At 36.6% G+C, this 19,102-nt stretch overlaps 1 protein-coding gene across 4 annotated transcripts in view; it reads left to right on the top strand.

Moving 5' to 3' along the window:
• kiaa0319l (KIAA0319-like ortholog) overlaps positions 1–14,671 on the top strand; it is a 35,941-nt gene extending 21,270 nt beyond the window's left edge. For all 4 annotated transcript variants that reach the window (XM_057828032.1, XM_057828031.1, XM_057828033.1 and 1 more), the window contains 7 exons: positions 2,843–2,981; positions 4,060–4,219; positions 4,291–4,433; positions 4,503–4,625; positions 7,283–7,373; positions 7,461–7,552; positions 8,990–14,671. In XM_057828032.1, the coding sequence (XP_057684015.1) occupies positions 2,843–2,981; positions 4,060–4,219; positions 4,291–4,433; positions 4,503–4,625; positions 7,283–7,373; positions 7,461–7,552; positions 8,990–9,186 (945 nt within the window). In that variant the 3' untranslated portion in view covers positions 9,187–14,671. The remainder of the gene's footprint in view (positions 1–2,842; positions 2,982–4,059; positions 4,220–4,290; positions 4,434–4,502; positions 4,626–7,282; positions 7,374–7,460; positions 7,553–8,989) is intronic.
• The last annotated feature ends 4,431 nt before the right edge of the window (positions 14,672–19,102 follow it).

The raw sequence follows: 19,102 nt of genomic DNA, 5'->3' as shown, positions 1-19,102 counted from the left end.
TGTACCTTCTGATTTTATTAGGGCTGTCAAAATTATCGCGTTAACGGGCGTTAATTAATTTTTAAAATTAATCACGTTAAAATATTTGACGCAATTAACGCAGATGCCTCGCTCAGATTTAAATGACGGTACAGTGAAACGCTCAATTGTTAATTGTGTTTTATGGAGTTTTGCCGCCCTCTGCTGGCGCTTGGGTGCGACTGATTTTATAGGCTTCAGCACCCATGAGCATTGTGTAATTATTGACATCAACAATGGCGGGCTACTAGTTTAGTTTTTGGATCGAAACGAGGTAAGTACGCGATAATATCTCGTTAAAATCGTGGCGTCTTTAATTCTTCCCTCACGTGCACTCACCTCCAGTTAGGGTTTTGCTGTTTTTTAAATTCCCTCCTGTTCAAAATTTTTCTTCCCCCAGAAAATTGAGATTTTAAGCTTTTCCAATGATGTATCAAACATGCATATCGGACAATTTTGAAATTTGGCCAAATTGGGGGTCTCAGAGCGGAACTTCAAGTCACCTGAGTGTTTTCCGTGTGTGATATATCATTGGAAAGCTTAAAATCTCAATTTTCTGGGGGAAGAAAAATTTTGAACAGGAGGGCATTTAATTCTTTTTTTAAACAGGGAAACACTAACTGGAGGTGAGGTCATGAAAGAGCATTAATAAAGACGCCATGATTTTAATGAGATACTATAGCGTACTTACCTTGTTTCGATCCAAAAAGTCCATGTAGCATGTATCACCGAGTGTCAAGACACAGCTGTGAATGGCCAAAGCCAGATTTTTGGGGGATTTTATGGGTGAAACACGGTAATATAACAAGGGTCGCGATGCGGAAATCGCAGACATCAAGGTGAGGAGTGGTCGAGATTTTCTTTTTCATATATTTACCCTTTTAAATGTTTTTTTTCCCCAATTTTTCTTCGTTTGGATCGATTATCATCTAACAAATCGGAAAAAAATGCGACAGTAACAAAAAAAAAATACAATTAGGTGATAGTTATGAGGTACCGTATTTTTCGGACTATAAGTCGCAGTTTTTTTCATAGTTTGGCTTGGGGTGCAACTTATACTCTGGGGCTACTTATGTGTGAAATTATTAACAAATTATTATATCATTTCAAATGTTATTTTGGTGTTTTGGAGTGACAGCAATGTTTTAGTAAACTTGTTAGCATGTTCTTTATGCTATAGTTATCTGAATAACTCTTAATAGCTATGTTGCGTTAACATACCGGCCAAATTTGCATTTCGTTGTTCATGCATCATTTAACATCATACTGTACACTTATTCAGCATGTTGTTCTCAATTGTATTTTTATTTTAAATTGCCTTTCAAGGTGACATATCTGTTCTATGTGTTGGATTTTATCAAGTAAATTTCCCCCAAAATGCGACTTATACTCCGGTGCAACTTATGTTTTTTTCCTCTTCGTTGTGCATTTTATGGCTGGTGCGACTTATACTCAGGTGCGACTTATAGTCAGAAAAATACGGTAGATATTAGTGACTTATTTACAGACACCATTTTTTTCATTGTGATGTAGTTTGTTTAAAAGTTTAAAATATGCAAGTGAATAATTTTTTAAGTCTTTTTTTATTTTTAAACTAAATATTAGACATCAATTAATGATTCAAAGCTAAAAATGACAGACATTTTGAATAATAAATATAATGAATTACTGTCTTTTTATGGCTGGTTTGAGACAAAAGCGGTTGCGTGACATCTGTAAACGAGGGTCTCCAGGATAAAACGGACAAATTAAAAATAGTTTGGGGGATTAATGCACTATGAATCTGCTATGGCAACATATAGACATATTGTTCTATCAAACACAGCAGTTCTATTGGCTTAAAATACAGAAGTTTATTTTAAAGAGGTATGCAAGAGCAGAAACTGCTTTTTCAGCCATGTCTGTGTTTTCCACCCTATATATATATATATATATATATATATAAAATATACTTTTTTTTTTTTTTTTTTACAAAATAAATATATACCTGGAACATTTTTATAAATTGAAAATTAGAGAATATATTTTTTTTAAAATTCAATTTAAAAATTTAAAAGCAAATTAAAATTGAGGAATAAAAAAAATGTATTAAGTTTTTTTGGTTTGTTTTTAATTATATCATGTACGAAAAAAAAATTAATGAAGGGAATATTTTCTATTAAGACGCTGAAAAACAATTTAAGCAAATTTTAGTACTCCAATGAATAAGTTACTTTTTTTATCAACAAGTTATTTCCCTTTTTGTTTTTTGTTTTTTTAAAATAGATAATTAGGTAATAAATATTGAATATTTACTGTTAAGAGAATTAGGGCAATTTTTTGGTCTTTAATAAAAAATATTTTTTTCTTTTTTGTCAAAAATAATTTGAAAATTAAAATTTGTGTATTTATTTTTAAGAGGCTCAAAAAAGTTTTTAGTTCACCAATAAGAAAATACTTTTGCCCCTTTTTATTTAGCTATTTCCCTTTTTTAATGAAAAGATGCAAGAAAACAAAAGTTAAAAATTGAACATGATAGGATTAACGATAAAAGGATTTAGTATATTTTTTATAAATACAATTTGAAAATGAGACACACAAGAGTATTTGGATTATTTTCAATTCAGCAATGTCCCTAAAATATTTGCCAATATTTTCAATAAACAACTAATTATGACAACAATATAAATTTTCACCTTTATTCCATGAACTTTAATGACTTTATCACTTGTAGATGTCCAATTCGTTTGAAGTGGAAGGGTGGCCCTCCCACTTCAAACGGATTGGACATCTATAACCATCAACTGAGGAGTTCAAGATTGCTACAACTGACCTCGCTTTCTAGGACGTGCTTAACAACTCGGACCACCAAGCCATCCTATTCCTCGGAAACCTGGTGCAGGGCAAGTACAGCTTCACGCTGTCCGTCACCGACAGCAAAGGTCAAACAAGCGTCGATAGCGGCGCCCTGGAGGTCAAACCAGGTACATATAACTCAAATCTGCGTCTTATAGACCCTACCCACCGACGTCACAAAACCACGTGCTCGCTGTATGGTTCCGCCCACTTGTCCGTCATTTTGTCTCTGTATTAGCATTGGTTTCAATTGACCGAGGAATTTAAAATGCATTTCATGGAAGACCCGGTGCTTTCTGATGCCGTAAACTCACTGGATGTGTTGCATAAAAGGTGTTATGTGGAAAAGCTTCAGTTTATCCATTCGCCAGATCCATATTTGATGCCTAAATCGATGTTTTTCGACCCGCTGTCTCCGCCGTATTTGCCTGACATCTGCTAGCTACCCTGATATGTACAACTATCTTGTCCACACAAAATCAGCCTATTCTCACGAAAGTTTGAAAAACTTTAAGAGCTTGGAGGCTTATAAATACTTCGTTGCTGGTTGGGTGAAACAGGTCCTCGCCCACGAAAATTCGGCAGGAATCTATCTTGTGCTTGGAAAGGTGAGTTACGAAATTTTCAATTCAAAATCTTTTGTTATTGCTAACATCCACTGTCAAGTCTAATGTATTTCATGTCGTTTGTCAATGGAGTTAGGGCTTTTAATGTTTATATGGTTTAGCGATAGCACTCTCACTACATACATACGTGTATGTTGTCGGCGATTAGCCTAGCAATGATCTTAATTGTGGTTGGCAGCCCAAAACCCTCTAAATATATATTAAATGCATCTTACCAGATATAAAATGACTACTACATAATCTGTGGTAATCGTTTGGAGCCCAGTTTTCTCGTCGAATTGCAGCCGTCCATTTCGCTCTCCTCTTTGGATCCCTCGGAATACGGTAAAACTTCAAGTCTCTCCTTCCATCTTCTCTGTTAGTGCAACCAACAGCCACACACGCCTTCACCATTTTGATTATTAATGTTAAGGAGCAGAAAAACACCCCGTAAATAGGAGGAATGTACGTAGCCGTAACAGGTTAACACTATGTTTTGACGGACAATTGGGCGGTACCATTCAGGAGGAAGGAGTTGTGACGTCACGTGGGTAGGGTCTATACACTGAAACAGATCCAATGACATGAATTTTTTTGTTAGACCCGTGGGAGCGCGACCAGGTAGAACTGATTTTAGAAGTCCCTGTAACGCAAGTCTCCCACCGTCAACGCGACATGCTGCTACGGCAAGTCGGGGTCTTGCTCGGCGTCCTCGATAGCGACATCATCGTCCGGGAAATCGGCGCGTTCAACGAACACAGGTGAGCTCGATTTTAAAATAGCAAAAGAAAAAAAAGTACTCACACTTTTCCTGTTTTTGTTGTGGCGTTAGCACTCGTCTGGTCTTCCTGGTGTCAGGCGGTCCGGGGCGCCCTCCTCTGGCAGGTCAAAGCGTTGCACTCAATTTACGCAACAAACTAAGGAAACAGAAGAACGATTTTCTTATTTATAAAGCTCGGCGGGTGGATACAGTTGGTGAGAACTGAATATTGTACTAAAATAATGACAAACTGGGTTCACTGTAGTTTTTTTTTCTCTTCTCAGTGTGCCAGCTGAACTGTTCCAGTCACGGAGAGTGTGACTCATTCACGAGACGCTGCGTTTGTCAGCCGTTCTGGATGGAGAATTTTATCAGAGCGCAGCTCGGAGATGCCGAAAGCAACTGCGGTAAAGCTCTTGTTATTGACGGTGATAGATGTCCAAATCAATTTCAATATTGTCCATACACAAAAATATATCTGATTTTGTTCGAAGGAAAGGCAAATTTATTTGTATAGCACAATTTACACAAGGTAATTCAAAATTGCTGTGGAAGCCATATTCATAGTATTCATTTATTTTGAAACTGTTTTTGTTTTTAGCCACCTGGCGGCACAAATTGGGCTGATTGGGCCGCGTTTTTCAGAGGATTGGTATCAGGTCAAAACGATCGTGTTTTTAACCGTAATTTTCGCACTATAAGGCGCACCTGACTATAAATATGACATAAAAATGACATTTGTTCATAGATAAGCCACACTGGACTATAAGCCGTAGCTGTCCTCACTGTATTATGGGATATTTATACCAAGACATTAACCTGTAAAACTTTATTTGACCGGCATCATAAAACGTGTCTACGACAAAAAGAGCCACTATTGAACCAATTGCCTGCAAAGCTTCATTGCTTCAAGAAGCTTCATTTGGTTACACTGCTCCCTTTGGGGAGATAGTCCACCTCTGCTGCCACCTGCAGTCAACACTGTTGTCATCCAGCATGCCTCTTAGAATGCATTGCAGCGCTATAGATGTAAATAATTAAAATTCATGTTCTGTGTAGGGCTGTCAAACGATGAAAATTTTTAATCGATTTAATTACAGCTTAAAAAATAATCGCAATTCAAACCATCTCTAAAATATGCCATATTTTTCTGTAAATTATTGTTGGAATGGAAAGATAAGACACAAGACGGATATATACATTCAACATACTGTACATAAGTACTGTATTTGTTTATCATAACAATAAATCAACAAGATGGCATTAACATTATTAACATTCTGTTAAAGCAATCCATGGATGGAAAGACTTGTAGTTCTTAAAAGATCAATGTTAGTACAAGTTATAGAAATGTTATATTAAAACCCCTCTTAATGTTTTCATTTGAGTAAAATTTGTAAAATTTTCAATCAAAAAATAAACTAGTAGTCCGCCATTGTTGATGCCAATAATTACACAATGCTTATGGGTCGCACCCAAGCGCCAGCAGAGGGCAACAAAACTCCAAAAAAACACAACAAGTGGAGATTACACTGTGCTGTCATTTTAATCTGTTTGAGCGGGGCATGTGCGTTAATTGCGTCAAATATTTTAACGTGATTAATTTAAAAAATTAATTACCGCCCGTTAACGCAATCATTTTGACAGCCCGAGTTCTGTGCTAATTATTTTTTCAGTGACCCAGTTGTTTCATTAATTGATAGTGATGGTATTTGGTAGGACTTTATTTGACAGTGGCACCATAAAACCGTCATAAGACTATCATAATTATGACATGATACTGCCATGAGCATTAATTAATGCTTATGAAAAATGTTATTTTGTGTCATCTGGCAAATGATCTCACTTTTGAATGGATGTAAAAGATTTGAGCTGGACATAAATGGAGTGACATAATTTGCCAAATGAAATTTAATGACATCTGTCATAAGCATTCATTAATGCCCATGATAGTATCATGGTTAGCTACACTGTTGCAAACCATCATATGCTATTGTTTAGCCACAACTGGATTCATTACCTTGGTACTTTCCATACTTCACATAGCAGCTGGAAACAGAAATGTCATTTAATCCATCTGCAGGCGACTGGGTTATCATAATTTTAAGACACTGTGCGGGTGTGTGCTGGTCCTCATGGGAAACGCAGTCTGTCTTAAGGCAAAACACTAACACTTTTGTCCACCGACGCTGCTAAAATCGACCAAAACTGAAATGTTCCCTGGTGTTGCTTTAACACATGGTCATTCGAAGTGTTTGTGGAAGCTATATTCACTGTACTAATTTATTTTGAAATTGGCTTTTTTTTTTTTTTTTTTTGTCATCGGAGGCACAAATAAGGATGTCTCCGATTCGATCACGTGATCAGAAATCAGGCCGGTTGGGCCATTTTTCAGAGGATCAGTATTGGGTGAAAAGGATCTGGTTTTTAATTAAAAAATATAAATTAATTTTTTAAATTTTTCATGAACTAAAACGTTACAAAATAATCCAAAAATACATGGGCATTGCCAAAAGAACCAAAAATATATAAGTGTTATACTCTGCAACACTCCCGGAAAAAGCAGAAGAGGAAGTACTGTAAACAGTACAGCACGGAAACATGTTTTGAACTTTTGTTTAAAATAAAATATTAAAAAAAAAAACTTCTTTTTTTTTTTTCTTGGCATCTGATCGAGACTCTTTCGGCAGATTCGCAAAATCGGGTGACTCAGATGCAAAAGTATCCAATCGGGACAACCCTAGGCACAATCAGTGTTATTAGTCATTTTACCATACAGGTAGTCGCTGGGTCACGAACGAGCTCCGTTCCTACGCTGACAACGTAACACGAATTTTCGTATAAATCTAAATTAACCCTTTAAGTGCCCCTAAATACCCTCTAAATCTTAAGATATCTATCCAAAAACATGTATTACACGTCATTGTACTGTCCTCACCAAGCTAGACAGCAAACTAAGCTGTTATCTTATCATTTTGACTTGGAGGGTTGGCAGCAATCGGTGTCAGCCTCTCCCTGTCAAAACTGTTTGGACGTCTTGTCTAATAGTCCATTTTTGTTTCAGAGTGGAGCGTCCTTTATGTGACCATCGCGTCATTTATGATTGTGGTTGCCGTGGCGACAGTGGTCTGGGGGTGCGTGTGTTGCTGCGACAGGTGAGCGCCGCTTTTCACGTCCTTTTGTGACCTGAAATGATAACGTGTTTTTTTTCTAAAATTGGTGCTTTTCTTCCCCCGTTTTAGACGTAAGAGCAAAGCACGCAGAACCAAAAGCAGATATAAAATGCTGGAAGCCGATGAGCAGGATGCACTGGAGCTTCAACCGGCCAGAGCGGGTAACCATAAATTTATAAATTGATTTAAAATACCGAATTGGCCCGAATATAAGACGGCCTTGGTTATAAGACGGACCCCTGTTTTTCATGACTCAAGTTTGGGAAAAAAAGACTTTGAACACCAAATTTTTATACAGAAAATAATTACAGTACATCTGAAACAAATGATTATAACGATATATTTGAGAGAAAAGCATATTATTTTGCCTCATTCAAATCTTAATATCTGAACATTTAAATATGTAAACTAAAGTGCAATCACATTCGTGAATGGTTTTTGAAATGTAAATAAACCAATCTATTGTGATAAAACAACAAAATTGCAATAACTGCATTAACCATCAAAGTGAAGTCTAACTGACTAAACAAATCTGAATAGGGAAAAACATTGCAATAAAATAATGCAAACTGGTTAAACTTGAGAGTAGCTGAGATCTGTCTTGACAGAACATCGCTTCAATGATATCTGGCGCCATTTAGCGTCGTGCATGGGTATAATGTCTAGACCGTGAATATAAGACGACCTCCACTTTTCAGTCTTATTTCAATGCAAAAAAACACAGACTTAGGCTACGTTCATACTACAGGTCTTAATGCACGAATCCGATTTTTTGTCATATCTGTTTTTTTGGCGTGCCCGTTCAGACTGCCTTTGTCCATTGAGACCATTCAAGTATTACGCATGCGCACTAATTCGCAGTCCGACACGCGCTGAGCAAGACGACCCGCATGCGCGGAAGCATCATAACAAATGACACACGTCATCCCTCATTCCAGGGATATCATATTTTGCTTTTCAAAAGGAGGACACAAATATATACATACATACAGACATAAATAATCCCCGTTTAGGCTTATATTCAAAGTTTATATGGATCGATAGCATGCACGCACAGTCCGTGCACGTCACACACACATACGGGCAGTTCGCCCCGACCTCGGCCGTGTAGGCAATGTTGAAATATTGCTCACTTGGAGCAGAGAGAAAACTGAGCATTCTCAGGCTTATCCTCAACCCATTTTTATTTTTTATGACTGTTGTCAAGCCCAACCCTTCCCCAAAAGCCGTGTTCACTGCAAGCTAGGCGCTAATAACGCACAGCGGCACCGCTAAGGTAAGCGTCTCTCTCGCTATTTGATGACGTAATTGCTGCATGAAATCCGATTTGGGAGAGTGGACAGTACAGACCGCCGCGACAGTCTGGAAAAATGTGGCCCAGATCGGATTTGAACCACATACGAAAGTGACCCAGATCGGATTTGAAATGGTCCAGTTCTATGCGACTTGTCACGTTCAGACCGTCAAGTTAATGCCTCACTAGAGTCGGAAAAAAACGAAAAAGTCGGATTCGTGCATTAAGACCTGTAGTATGAACGTAGCCTTATATTCGGGCCAATACGGTATATCCTTTTTTTATTTCTTGTTCTTGTCCACAGGTCGCATGAAGCCCGTCCCCGCCCCCACTTCCTCGGCCCTCATGCGCTCCGACTCGGACCTGGACAGCGACGACGGGCGCGTGGGCTTTCCGTGGACGGAGCAGGAGCGCGGTCACCTCCTCGGACCGCAAAACGGCTCGCTGAGGAACGGCCAGGGTCCCGTTCGAGCCAAGAAACACAGGGAAGAGCTGCTATAGCGAACGAGGTGACTTCAACTCCTTCCTTCCGTTCTCCTTCACTTCACTTGAACGCATGTTTCACTGGAAAAACTGAGCCACGAAGGAGGAAACGCTACCATATTTTTGGTAGTCGGCACTGTTATTTAACTTGAGACTAAAAACCAGCAAGCCCACTTTTTTCTTCCACATCCGGAAATGCAACATGAACTTTTTTTCACACTTAAAGAATCCAAAATGGCGACTTGGAGGAAAACGACATTGGATCACAAAAACAGTTAAATGGTGTGCGCCCAATTTTTTTTTTTTTTTTTTTTTTTTTTTTTTTTTTTGCTGGCTGATGTGCCAAATCGTCTTTCTTCAGAGTGTTGTAGAGCCAAAATGCTGCTTTTATTTTGAAGGTCAAACAAGGAAGCCACTGGAATAGAACTGAATGAAGACTACTTTTAACAATCTTCCTGCTGTGATCCATTGATGCACTTTTAATTCATTATGGAGAATCATTTTAATTCAATTTTACATGTTTAACTGGAAAAATGACAACCAGAATCTTGAAAATGAGCTCAAACCAAATGTTTTTCATGAACAAATATTAGTTGTTGTTTTTTTTTTGGCGTAATTAGACGGCAATAGACGTCCAATCCAAGACTGGATGGGAAATGTGAATGAATAAATCATGGATTAATCTGTTGAATCATTTTGTAATTAATTGATAAACTCAAGAGATTAATTGTCAATTTCATTGAAACATGGTAATTTGCAATTTATAATAGATTAATCTGTTGATCCCATTTTGGATTAATCTATTTTGCGATCATAATACAGTATATATTCAGTGGCACTGGAACATGATTTTGGCAGTGAAAGAGTTAAGCACAGATTAATTCGGAAGACTAATTTCATGAATAATTGGTTAATTTAATACATGAATCTGTCTATTAAATTGACATAATTATACAAGGTCATGACTAAAATCTGATAATTTTGCCACGATCTGAGTTGAAGAGATTAATCTATGCATTCTAATGCCATCACTGGCAGTCACTGTATCTATGACAGAATAATTAGACGATTAATTTAGTAATCTATTGACTAAAAATCGCGATTAATCTACAAATTTTGGATTGAAAGTCTTATCGCTGTCGATGGCATGAAAATGTGAATGATTGTTGGTCGCGAATGAGTAAATCATAGATTAATCTGTCAAACGATTTTGCTATTAATTGCTGAACTCAATAGATTGTTAATTTCATTGCGACCAGGTCATAGGCCATCAATGATAGATTAATCTTTCTATTAATCTGTCAATCTCTTTTGCATTTAATCCATTTTGTGATTATATGATTGTTGTCCATTGATTAATTCCATCGACTAATTTTGTGATTGACTCAATAGGTTAATCGCAAATTTAATTGACAGATTAATCTATGGGTCCTATCAATGTTACTGAAACATTGGTAGTGTATTGGCAGATTAATTTGACGACTAATTTTGCCACTATCAGAGTTTGCTAGATTAATCTATTAAGGAAATTTGCGATTAATCCATGAATTCTAATCCCATCATTGGCATTGAATGTATCGATGACTGATCAGACAGATAATTTTGTGACCAAGATTGATCTATAGACTAAAAATTGCGATTAATCTACAAATTGTCACGCTGCCTGTCAAAACTGGAATGAAAGTCTATTGCTGTCAATGGCACGGAAATGTGATGATTGGTCGTGAATGACAATCATAGATTAATCTGTCGAATAATTTTGCAATTAATTGCTAAACTCAATAGATAAATTATTCATTTTATTGAGACATGGTCATTACTAGCAGTTAACGACAGATTAATCTATCTGTTAACATGGTTATCTCATTTGCGTTCAATCTATTTTGTGATGATAAATTTTAGTGCAGTCGGTGGCACTGGAGCATGATTGTTGTCCATACATTAATTCTTTCGACTAATTTTGTGATAAACTCAATAGTAGATTTTTTTTTTTTTTTTGACAGATTAATCTATGGATCCTGTCAATGTCACCGAAACATTGGTAGTGAATTGGCTGAAGACAAATTAATTTGATGAATAATTTTGCCACTATCTGTGTTTGATAGATTAATCTATTGAGGAAATTTGCAATTAATCCGTGAATTCTAATCCCAGCACTGGCACAGAATGTATCTGACAGCTCAGACGAATATTTTGGGATCAAGATTAATCTATTGAAAAATCGCGATTACTCTAGAAATTTTCACGCCGTCTGTCAAGACTGGGATGAAAGTCCGTCGCTGTCAATGGCACGGAAATGTGAATAATTATTGATCGTGAATGACTAAATAGTAGATTAATCTGTCAAATTATTTTGGCAATTAATTGCCAATTAACGACAGATTAATCTTTGTGTTAATATACAAAAAAAAAAAAGATTATTGGTCGTGTATGACTAAATCATAGATTAATCTGTCGAAAGATTTTGCAATTATTTGCTAAACTCAATAGATTAATTGTCAATGTCATTGAAACATGGTCATTGGCAATCTTTCTATCAATCTGTCAATCATTTAATCTATTTTGTGGTTATAAATTCTCATGCAGTCAGTGTCACTGGAACATTATTTGTTTATAAATTCTGTTGACTAATTTTGTGATCAACTCAAAAGTACATTAATTTCAAAATCTTTTGACAGATTAATCTATGGATTCTATCACCGACAATAGCACTGGAACATTGGTTGTGAAATTGCTGTCAATAGATTAATTTGATGAATCATTTTGCAACTATCTGAGTTGGATAGATTATTTAGTAAATTTGCAATTATTCCATGAATTTTAACTAGGGCTGTCAAACGATTAAAATTTTTATCGAGTTAATTACAGCTTAAAAATTTATCGTAATTAATCGCAATTCAAACCATCTATAAAATATGCCATATTTTTCTGTAAATTATTGTTGGAATGGAAAGAAGAGGGATATATACATTCAACAGAGGGTACATAAGTACTGTATTTATTTATTATAACAATAAATCAACAAGATGGCATTATTATTAACATTCTCTTAAAGCGATCCATGGATAGAAAGACTTGTAGTTCTTAAAAGATAAATGTTGGAACAAGTTATAGAAATTTTATATTAAAACCCCTCTTAATGTTTTTGTTTTAATAGAATTAGTAAAATTTTCAATCAAAAAAAAAATAGTAGCCCGCCATTGTTGATGTCATTAATTACTAGGGCTGTCAAAATTATCGCGTTAACGGGCGGTAATTAATTCTCTTGATTAATCACGTTAAAATATTTGACGCAATTAACACACATGCCCTGCTCAGATTAAAATGACAGCACAGTGCAACGTGCAAGTGTCCATGTGCAATGTTTTTGGAGTTTTGTCGCCCTCTGCTGGCGCTTGGGTGCGACTGATTTTATGGGCTTAAGCACCCATGCGCATTGTGTAATTATTGACATCAACAATGGCGGGCTACTAGTTTATTTTTTAATTGAAAATTTTAGTAATTTTATTAAAACAAAAACATAAAGAGGGGTTTTAATTTGAGATGCACGATAATATCGGTCACCGATAATTATCGGCCGATAATGGCAATTATGACGTCACACAGATAATCCAGATAAAACGAAATTCAGCCAATAATGCAATCAGATAATTATATACTTGATTTAGCCTCCAAATGTGCGCAATCAACAGTTTTGACCAATTCTGCTAGTTTTAAGGAGATGTTTTTGCAGTGTAGTAATGTGATATACGTTAGGAATGGCTTACTTCTAAAGGCATTTTTGTGCAACTTGGGTGTTTACTCTCGAAGTAATTGTTGCCAAAAGCTTACCATTGCCATTGTTTAGATGTTGGAATTTACTACTTGTTCACATTTGATGTGGAAAAAAATAGCACTAAATTACGTTTTTGCACAGTAACATTTGATCTTTGTATACTTTAAAATTTTACATACATATTTGAATAGAATTATCGGCGTGACATTATCGGTTATCGGGTGGAAGGGGCAGGAAATTATCGGTTGAAAAATGTATTATCGTGCATCACTAGTTTTAATATACAATTTCTATAACTTGTGCTAACATTTATCTTTTAAGAACTACAAGTCTTTCTATCCATTGATCGCTTTAACAGAATGTTAATGCCATCTTGTTGATTTATTGTTATAATAAATAAATACAGTACTTATGTTCCGTATGTTGAATATATATATCCATCTTGTGTCTTATCTTTCCATTCCAACAATAATTTACAGAAAACTATGAAAACTACTACAGAAACTACTACAGAAAACTACTTTTATAGATGGTTTGAATTCCGATTAATTACGATTCATTAATTTTTAAGCTGTAATTAACTCGATTAAAAATTGTAATCGTTTGACAGCCCTAATAACACAATGCTCATGGGTGCTGAAGCCCATAAAATCAGTCGCACCCACCAGAGGGCGACAAACTTCCAAAAAACACAAGTAACAAGTGGACATTGCACTGTGCTGTCATTTTAATCTGTTTGAGCGGGGCATGTGCATTAATTGCGTCAAATATTTGAACGTGATTAATTAAAATTACCACCTGTTAACGCGGTAATTTTGACAGCCCTAATTTTAACGCCATCACTGGCAATGAATGTGTCTATGAGAGACGAATAATTTTGTGACCAAATTATTGACTAAAAAGTTACGATTAATCTACAAATTCTAACGCCGCCCGTCCAAATGGATCGGACGTCTTTTGCCGCCAATGACGGGAAATGTATTAGTTTGTCAGAGCGAGTTGTAACCACACCCAAGAAGAAATTCAACTAAAAGCAGATATATTTTTGTGTATGCATAATATTGTAACAACTGTTTTCCCCACTTTTTGTGAACACTTTGCATGCAGAATGTGAAACACACCAATTTGAATGTCAAATGGGTTTCCATTACTGTCACGTTTCGGTGTATTTATAATGTGAAGCAAACACTTTTAATGTGTACCTTACCGTCAATTCATCAAGCGCACCCAAGTGCCACCTCGACAACCTTCCCATCTTTCAAAAACCGTCCGATTGAAAATGCCATGGATCGACCGTGACTGCTGGAGTCCACTGTGAAGGAATTTTTTTTAAAATGGGGAGCTATGAGTCATTGAAATTGTTTTTAAATGAGGTTTAAGAAGAGAGGATTATGCGTGTGGTGTCCTGATACAACTGCGTAATCTGGGAATTAGAATAAAGACTTCATTTTGTTCTTGATACTATGAAAGGTGGTTACGTGGATTTGTGGTCCTCGCTGTAAACAACATTGTGGCGGACACCCAATTTGAATAGATCATGTGATCATCATGCATCTTTTGACTTTTATTAACCTATTATCTCCAATGGTTGTCATTTGCCACTTCATTACAACACAACAGATTGAGAGGCTATAACAGTTTTTATGGATGCCAGTAATTGAAGTTGCGATGCAGTCAGTGGCAAGCAAAATCTGTGTTTACTGACATTGACAGTTTAAAAGATTATTTTAAATGTTCTTTTTTTTATTGCAAAAAAAAAAAAGAAAAGAGCAAATATTCTGGAGTCGTTGAAAAAAGATCTTTTTTTTTTTTTTTTTTTTCCACGCATAAACCCATAAGTCGACTCTTGCAGCAACAGTCTGTGATTACTCGACGATTTTTCTCCCCAACTCCTTAGAAATCTGTTTTATCTTTAAAAATACATATTTACATATAAACATTTTTAAACTTAAAAAAAAAAAAAAAATTCAATACTATTTTTCCTCCCCAAAATGGATCCTTCAGTTAATTCTAGGGCTGTCAAACGATTAAAATTTTTAATCGAGTTAATCACAGCTTAAAAATTAATTAATCGTAATTAATCGCAATTCAAACCATCTATAAAATATGCCATATTTTTCTGTAAATTATTGCTGGAATGGAAAGATAAGACACAAGAAGGATATATACATTCAACATACTGTACAAAAGTACTGTATTTGTTTATTATAACAAATCAACAAGATGGCATTTACATTAAAATTCTGTTAAAGCGATCCATGGATAGAAAGATTTGTCGTTCTTAAAAGATAAATGTTAGAAAAAGTTATAGAAATTTTATATTAAAACCCCTCTTAATGTTTTCGTTTCAATAAAATTTGTAAAATTTGCATTCAAAAAATATACTTGTAGCTCGCCATTGTTGTCAATAATTATACAATTCTGATGGTGGTGAACCCATAAAATCAGTCGCACCCAAGCGCCAGCAGAGGGCGCCAAAACTCCCAAAAACACAAGTAACAAGTGCACATGACCCTGTGCTGTCATTTTAATCTGTTTGAGCGGGGCATGTGCGTTAATTGCGTCAAGTATTATAACGTGATTAATTTAAAAAATTAATTACCGTCTGTTAACGCGATCATTTTGACAGCCCTAGTTAATTCATTTATTTTATTTCAAATTATTTAGATATATGGCGGAAAACACTCCGGTGACTTGAAGTTCCGCTCTGAGGCCCCCAATTTGGCCAACTTTCAAAATTGTCCGTCATGCATGCGTGATACATCATTGGAAAGCTTAAAATCTCAATTTTCTGGGGGAAGAAAATATTTGAACAGGGGGACTTTTTTTTAATTTTTTTTTTTAACATTTTTTAAACAGCAAAACCCTATCTTGAGGTGAGAGCACGCGAGAGCAGAATTACAGACGCCGTGACTTTAACGAGATATTATCGCGTACTTACCTTGTTTCGACCCAAAAACTCCATGTAGCATGTATCATTAAGTGTCAAGACACAGACCACAGCTGGATTTTTTGCAACGATGCAGATTTCACAGACAACAAGGAGTGGTTGAGGTTATCTTTTTCATATAGTTACCCTTTTAAACGTTTTTTTTTTTTTTTTGGATCGATTAGTTATCATCTAACATATCAGGGGAAATACGACAGTAACAAAAAAAATACAATTAAACGATAGTTGTGAGGTAGATATCCGTGACTTTTAGAGACGCCAAATTTTTCATTGTGACGTAATTCATTTAAAAGTTTAAAATATGCAAGTGAATAATTTTTTTAAGTCTTTTATTTATTTTTTTAACCAAATATTAGACATAAATTAATGATTCTAAGGTAAAAATGACAGACAATTTGAACAATATAATTGTTTACCTTCTATTTATGGCTAGGTTGAAACAAAAAGCGGTTGCGCGACGTCTGTAAACGGGGGTTTTCAGAGTAAAACGGACAAATTAAAAATAGTTCAGAGGCTTAGTGTGCCATGAATCTGCTATGGCAGCATATAGACATATTGTTCTATCAAACACAACAGTTCTTTTGGCTTAAAATACAGCAGTTTCTTTTAAGAGTGCAAGACCAGAAACTGTTTTTTCAGTCTTGTCTGTGTTTTCCGCCATATATATTTTATTGCTTAGTGCAAAATACGTGCAGCCGACACTAATACTACAATTGATATCATATTGGACCTCCGTGAAGTTAGCCCCCCACATAGACTTCATAATAATATTGACGGGGTGCCTGGCCGATTAATAGGGGGCCTATCTCAGTCAAAGCTGACCGAGTGGAAAAACACAAAGAGCTTTTTACGTTGAAAATTCTTGTGAATAAATGCTTGAATCACTGAATTCTTTACAGATATGGAAGTAAAACAGTCTCGATTCTTGGTTAAAAGCAAGAAAAAACGGGCAGTTAGCTATTTTACGTAAATATGTCAAATATGCTGCTAGTCTTTGAAGTGCGTATGACAGTAAAAGCATGTTTATTTCATATTTCACGCAGTGTTTTATGCTCCTGAATGAAATAGACCGCTTGGATGTGTGTGGAAGCGATCATTTTATATATTCAATTTTTGAATCCCGCCCCATGAAAATGAGTGACTTCTGGCTTCAGTCGCGGGTTTATGACGAATGCGAATGTGACGTCACCCGGGTCAGCATCTCACAATACAGCAGTGCTTTATAGCATGCAGATGGACTGCGGATTCAGCTGATTTTGCGGATTAATTCGGATGCAGAAAATTGTTTCTGCACCAGGGAGAGGCGTGTGAGCCTTTTTGGGTTTCAAAAGGTTCCCATTCACCGCAGATATGCCAAAACAAGCCCCACTACTGTGGGACCATTGGACTTACGAGGAAGTGAGTAAACATCATATTTTGTATTATGTCAAATACTGGGATCACGGCACAAGTTTTAATACGGAGGTGGATTACATTTTGTGGCTGATTGTCCACCGGCCAACGACAGGTGGCTTGTCACACATCCCACCCGCCAGGAGAGCGCTATACTCTCCTTATTGCCCTCTTCGTGTGCCCGGTGTTCTGTCAAATTTTCAAACCCATCAGAAATTGCAATTTTGTGTTAAAAATGGCCGCGAATACAGCGATTAGAAAGTAAAGACTACAAACTTTCTTTAAATAAAGGACTATTTACCTACGTTTGATCATGGACTGACATGTAGAAAAGTTCTCCTCAGACACATCCTGCCATGTTGGCTGCACAACAACCGCACGCCGCTCTCTAACTGTGTATGTCTTCGCCGTGTGGAAAAGCATTATTTTACTCCATATACGTGTTGACCATGTGGCAGCTACGCGCTCCTTCGACGTCGGTCGGTTTGTCCGTCGGTCATTGTCCAGCTGCTTCCCCGCAAATGAGCCCTCAGCAGGGGAACGACAAGCTGGAAATTGCTCGCCGGCGGATAGGTGGTCGATCGGTGACGACAATCGACAACCTCGCCGCCGTGTGAAATGATCCGGGCTAGTTATGTGTGATTTTTCGCTTTGAAGACTTTGAAACATCACCCTGTTCGGGTTAGCATGTCGGCTAGCTGTCACGCCTCTTGGTTTGTTTACATTTTCCGAAGCCGGGGCAGGGAAGTTACAAAAGCCTGACTAACTACGGTGGCATAAAATATCATGGGGAGGTGCGACAGTAAAGGTGGAGTCGACAGTTTTGACTATTATGGAGCAATTTTGCCATGTCGTATTGAATAAATGCATTTCTATTGTTTCATATTCCATTTGGCACAAGAGTGATATTTGTCAGGACCATACCATTTATTTAGCAATTAGGGAAAAATACTTTGGTAAAAAGAATATCCTATAAAAATATTGGAGAGACTGAAGCAATGACATTTTGAGGCTCTTTGTCGCATTTTCCTCGTTCTGAATAATTCCCCCTCAGTGGGCTGAATTCTAAATCCGATGGAACCATGACCCAGCCGATGTCATCCTCCTGTTGGGGGACGCTAGAGCCCTATAATAGTAGATGTCGCTAAACGGCGGATTAAAACACTATTTTCTCGTCATCTGCGCTCTGCCAAATTGTTGTATATAGTCAAATCGTCTCAAAATATGATTCTAATTCACATAATAATGCTATTTAAGACTTTTCTTATCCTGTCGTACGCACTTTAAGGCAAAACACTACCACTTTTGTCCACCGGCGTCGCTAAAATCGCCCAAAATTAAAGTTACAAAGTGTTGCTTTAATATCTCAAAAACGATAGCAGCACAAACAAAACTTTTTACAATACAAACGTAGCACAAACAATGGACAGCATTTTTGTATAAATTTGAGTCCAAAGATGGGGGCCAAATTTACCGAGGTTCAAATGGGGGCTGGTAAATACTGTTCCGCGGGTTGCAATTAGCCCCCAGGCCACAAGTTTGAAACCCCTGTCCACTAGCAATGTAATAAAAATAATTCAGGGGGAAAAAAATCATGATTCGTGCATGGTAATGTTTACGGAAAATATTTCAGAATGGGCGGGGCACACCTGCAAAGGTGGAAGACTGGAAGTGAGTGACACGCATAGATATCTGCATTCGCATTGTGAAGTTTTTAAAAAGGCATTTCTTCAATACAAAACGGCACAGTCAAGAAATATTAGAAATAAATTCGATTTTTATTTTATTTCTCCTTAGTTTTGATTCCGTGTACATCT

This window comes from Corythoichthys intestinalis, chromosome 22, assembly GCF_030265065.1.
Source record: "Corythoichthys intestinalis isolate RoL2023-P3 chromosome 22, ASM3026506v1, whole genome shotgun sequence".
In the NCBI taxonomy this organism is placed as follows: domain Eukaryota; kingdom Metazoa; phylum Chordata; class Actinopteri; order Syngnathiformes; family Syngnathidae; genus Corythoichthys; species Corythoichthys intestinalis.
The sequence above is the reverse complement of the archived record's forward strand: the minus strand, read 5'-3'. Positions and strand labels throughout refer to the sequence as shown.